The sequence below is a fragment of the Propithecus coquereli genome, unplaced genomic scaffold, assembly GCF_000956105.1.
Source record: "Propithecus coquereli isolate 6110/MARCELLA unplaced genomic scaffold, Pcoq_1.0 Scaffold124, whole genome shotgun sequence".
In the NCBI taxonomy this organism is placed as follows: domain Eukaryota; kingdom Metazoa; phylum Chordata; class Mammalia; order Primates; family Indriidae; genus Propithecus; species Propithecus coquereli.
In genome coordinates this window covers 1,580,085-1,584,538 of record NW_012136525.1, presented here as the reverse complement: position 1 = coordinate 1,584,538, position 4,454 = coordinate 1,580,085, and the positions used below count along the sequence as shown (strand labels likewise).

The following is a 4,454-nucleotide window of genomic DNA, read 5'->3' as shown; positions in this document are numbered from 1 at the left end:
CTGAAGTGTCTGTTGCTGCTTCCAGGAAAATATTCTTTCAAACGCTAGTTGTTGCAGGAGTGCTCCAACATAAGCGGGAGAAGGACTATCCTGATAGAATTACAGTTTTCTCCCAAAAGAGTCAGCTCCACAATTATTCCTCCAAAGAACCCCCATGTGATAAGAAAACTACTGGTCAAGGAGAGTAGAAAACCACCCTTTGCATCCCATGTATGTTCTTGCCAAATACCAAGAAAAAGAAAATTCTAGCATCTCAGAGAAATACAAAGAAGCTTCTGCCCTTTCTTTACTTCTCCCAATTTTCTCCATGAAAACAGAGGCGTGAATTAATCAGTTCTTGAAATAGCAAAAGTCTGACGTCTGCCTAGGTTACATTTCTTTACTTGGAAGGATTAAGGCCATGAAGACCACTACATTCATGTACATTGCTTCCTTTCGGCGTTTTCACTAGGCATAGTGTGAAGCAGACCGTGATCCTGAATTCAACTCTCCCAACTCTCCACATACAAAGTTACTAGCACTATATTTGGGGAGGGGGGCAGTGTCATCCTGACCACTAATAAAGCTGGTACTTGGAATTGAGATGGGTATTAATAATGGGGAACCTTAGATATCAAAGAGAGAATTTTATGCATTTGAAGATGAAGAGAATATAAAAATTGTGATAATTATTATGAATAATTTTCAGGGTTGCTTTGAGCAAATTACATGTACGTAGGTGGATAGCATTTATTGAGATCAAGAAGTCCGAAGAAAGAATTGTTGGGGTCGGGGGCATATCTAGAGTCCAATATTAACATGTAAGTTTAGAGAAGTCATGAAGATATCCAAGAAGAGACTTTAATAAAATGCACACACACACACGCACACACACAATAGAACACATCAATCTTGAATTCAATCCTGATCCCTCTCTGAAAAAAGAGAAAGTCCAGTTAAGCATTGTAAAGATTTACCTGTCACCCTTGTTCCTTCACTGAAGCAGGTTAGACCTGAATGATATACATGTAGTTCAGACAGCCTTTTGTCAATTTTGCCATGTGTAAAATGATAAGTCACTGTGAAGGAAGAGCAAGGATTAGTGTTCATCGATCTTTTGCTATAGAGCCTTATTCTCTATGTCTGTGTCGTGCCGGTTTACCTCCAACCCCCACTCTTTTCTCTACACAAGCCCAATTATGACCATGCAGAATTATTGCTTGCTTGTATTCATTTACCTTATTTCTTTGTTTGTATGTCTGCCCCTTTACTTGTGGTCTTTTCCCCCCTAGAATTTAAGCTCCATATATCTAGAGCTGAGATTCTACTTGTTTTCTACATCAATCACAAATGCCTAGAATAGTGACTGTGACAAAGTCATCAATAGATATTTATCAACTCACTGGATGTCTGCTTCTCCTTAATTTTAACAACCATGTAGCAAGCACACAGCTTATTTCGATGTTTTCTAAATATTTCTAACTGTATGTAGTCACAGATAAACATATGGGGTAAATAACAAACAAGGGGAGACTTTAAACGTTTATGGAGACATTGTAAATTAACTTTATGTTCATGGATGTACACATTAAACAGGGCCTATTCTCTCTCAGGTCCTGACCTGATTCTTCACTCATTTCTTTTGTGTCCTTCTACTCTTGGGCTCAGTACAGTTAAACCTTTCTTTTAGACTCTGTTTTGGGGTTCTGAATTTCTGTTTCTTCTTGAATTAATGAATTAATTCTTAAACCCCCTTCTCTCTTGCACTTGATTATGAAAAGCAAACCAAACTCTAACTTTAGCGATGATTATTTGTGTTTTACTAAACACTACGAGATTTATTTACATCTTCAAGGGAACTGCAGCCATGATCTGTTTGACACAGGAAGTCACTTTCACTCCCTCCCAGACCATTCAATAATATTTTCAATCACTTCATCAGTGAATAGAGGACCAAACTGTGGATTGGAGAGCAGGAAGTTCTTTGACACCTTTCACACAATGAACTTGAGATATGTATTTGGAGGCAAATAGAACAGGGAAGAAATATTGTATTCTCTTTATCTCCGTTATTTCATTTGAACACTTTTTCCTCTCATATTTGGAAAGACTCCAACATGAATCAAAGACTGTAATCTAAAGTACGACAACTATAAAAGCAAGTAGAGTTGGACTCCCATTGGAGGGGTTTTGTGACTAGAGAACACATGATCACTAGTGGACCCAGTCTGGGAAGATGGTGTCTTAGATGATGGCTGCAAGGACATGACATGCGTATGTGAGGCTGTGATTCAGAAAAATGCTGATAAAACTGATAAAGTAAATCTACAAGAGTCAGTTATCAAAAGATAAAGGAATGGCAGGAAACAGGGGAGGAGAAATCAAGAAAGTGTGGCATTTCAAGTAAGAGCTGACATAGTAATGGGGTAAAGGAGAACATACTGCAGGGAATCTTTTTAGAATATATGAGGGAAAGAGACCAAGGGAAACGCAAGTCAGTGGAGAACTTACCCACACAGCTCACAATGAAACAAACACTGAGGAGTGCCATGGAAATCACAGCAACACACCAGAGCCTCAGGCACCAACAGACTCCTTTCTCTGCAAGATCAGCAAGACGAATGCAATTAATTACCAGAGGGCCAGGGAGCCAGAATCTCCAGGAAGCTCAGAGCAATGACAAAACTGGATGAAGAACTTCAGAGTAATTAAAAACTTCAAGCAAGATGAGAGCTTGCAAAGTTTCTCCAAATAAATAACCAGGTAGTAGCTCTGAAGCCCAAAACAATTTGGGCAAAATGCATCCTCCACAGACTGTAATTTCCCTTTCCTTATTCTTTCTTCTTAAATATTACATTCTTCTGTTGATTTCCTATCTTTCTCAAAACATCACTTTTGTCTCCCACTTCTCATATCCCTGTATTAATATTTGGTTTCTTTAGAATATCAAAGAGATATCTGCACTCCCGCATTTATTGCAGCACTATTCACAATAGCCAAGATATGGAATCAACCTAAGTGTCCATGAACAGATGAATGGATAAAGAAAATGTGTTATACATACACAATGGAATATTATTCTACCATTAAAAAATATGAAATCCTGTTATTTGCAACACATGGGTGGAACTGAAGGACAACATGTTAAATGAAATTAGGCAGGCCCAGAAAGACAAAGTTAGTATGTTCTCATTCATATGTGAGAGCTAAAAAAAAAAAAACCTGATCACATAGAGAGTAGTGAATAGAATGGTGGTTACCAGAGGCTGGAAAGGGTAGTGGGGAGGGAGCGATAAAGAGGGGTTGGTTAATGGGTACAAAAATACAATTAGATAGAAGGAATAAGATCTAGCATTTGGTAGCACAATAGGGCAACTATAGTTAATGATAATTTATATTATATTTCAAAATAGCTAGAAGAGTAGATCTGGAATGCTCTCAACACAAAGAAATGATAAATATTTCAGGCGATGGATATCCCAATTACCCAGATATGATCATAATGCATTATATATTTGTATCAAAATATCAGAATGTATCAAAATATCACATGTATCCCATAAATATGTACAACTACTATGTAGCCATATGATTTTTTTAGTAAAAATAAAAAATACTATTCATGGAAATGCAAAGAGTTGGAGCTAAAGTCAAATTTTCATGCACTAAAAAAAGGGAGAATTTTTTCCTTCTGAAAAGAATGAGAAAGGAGTACAAAAAGTAAGCCAGGGTGATTTGAAAGAATATTGCTGTCTGAATTTCAAAAATAGTCAAAGGACTTTTAAGAACAGAGATATTTAATAATGTATTTTTCAGCTATTTACATTTTACTGTGTAAATCTCCTCTGTTTCCCTCAACTTTTGATAAAATCTGCTATAAGCTCCCTACCCCCAAAATATGCATATTTGGTATCTTATTCTTTCAAGCGCTTCTCTCTCTGAGGCAGTACTCTTTCTTTCACGAGTCTACTATGTCGATTCAATCACTAGCCCTTCAGTCTGTTCATTGTCTACCTCTTCTCTCCCGATGATTCTTACCATCTCCTCACACGCTTCTATTAGACCTTTCTTTGTGGAACTGGAAAGGGAATGCTCACCTTGAGGTCTCCCTTCTTGCACCATCATGTGGGCTCCCTGTGTTCAGAAGGTCCAGGAACCTTCTGTATCTTTCTCCCTGAAGATGTTACCCAGAGACCTGGCTTCATTCAAAGAGGCCAGATCTTGGAAACATATGGCTACACATTCTGATAAGACTAAGAGATTTCCAATACTAAGTATACTTGAAAAGAGGAAGTCATAGTTTCAACTAAAGTTTCCAGTGATTTAAAGACATAGAAAAAAACAAGAGGTATTGAGAAATGTACTGAGAATAGTTCATGAGAATTTTGACAAGAATACTCGTATCATTTCTTCAGTTACTAACATAAAATTTCTCTCTCTGATTCCTGTTCATTCTTGCGTGCAAAATAGAAAAC

At 37.3% G+C, this 4,454-nt stretch overlaps 1 protein-coding gene across 1 annotated transcript in view; it reads right to left on the bottom strand.

Annotated features, from left to right (window-relative positions):
- CLEC6A (C-type lectin domain family 6, member A) overlaps positions 1-2,530 on the bottom strand; it is a 31,757-nt gene extending 29,227 nt beyond the window's left edge. Inside the window, exons 1-2 of the mRNA XM_012637799.1 lie at positions 2,491-2,530; positions 957-1,058 (exon numbers count right to left, since the gene is read on the bottom strand). Of these exons, the coding sequence (XP_012493253.1) occupies positions 957-1,058; positions 2,491-2,530 (142 nt within the window). The remainder of the gene's footprint in view (positions 1-956; positions 1,059-2,490) is intronic.
- Between the last annotated feature and the right edge of the window lie 1,924 nt (positions 2,531-4,454).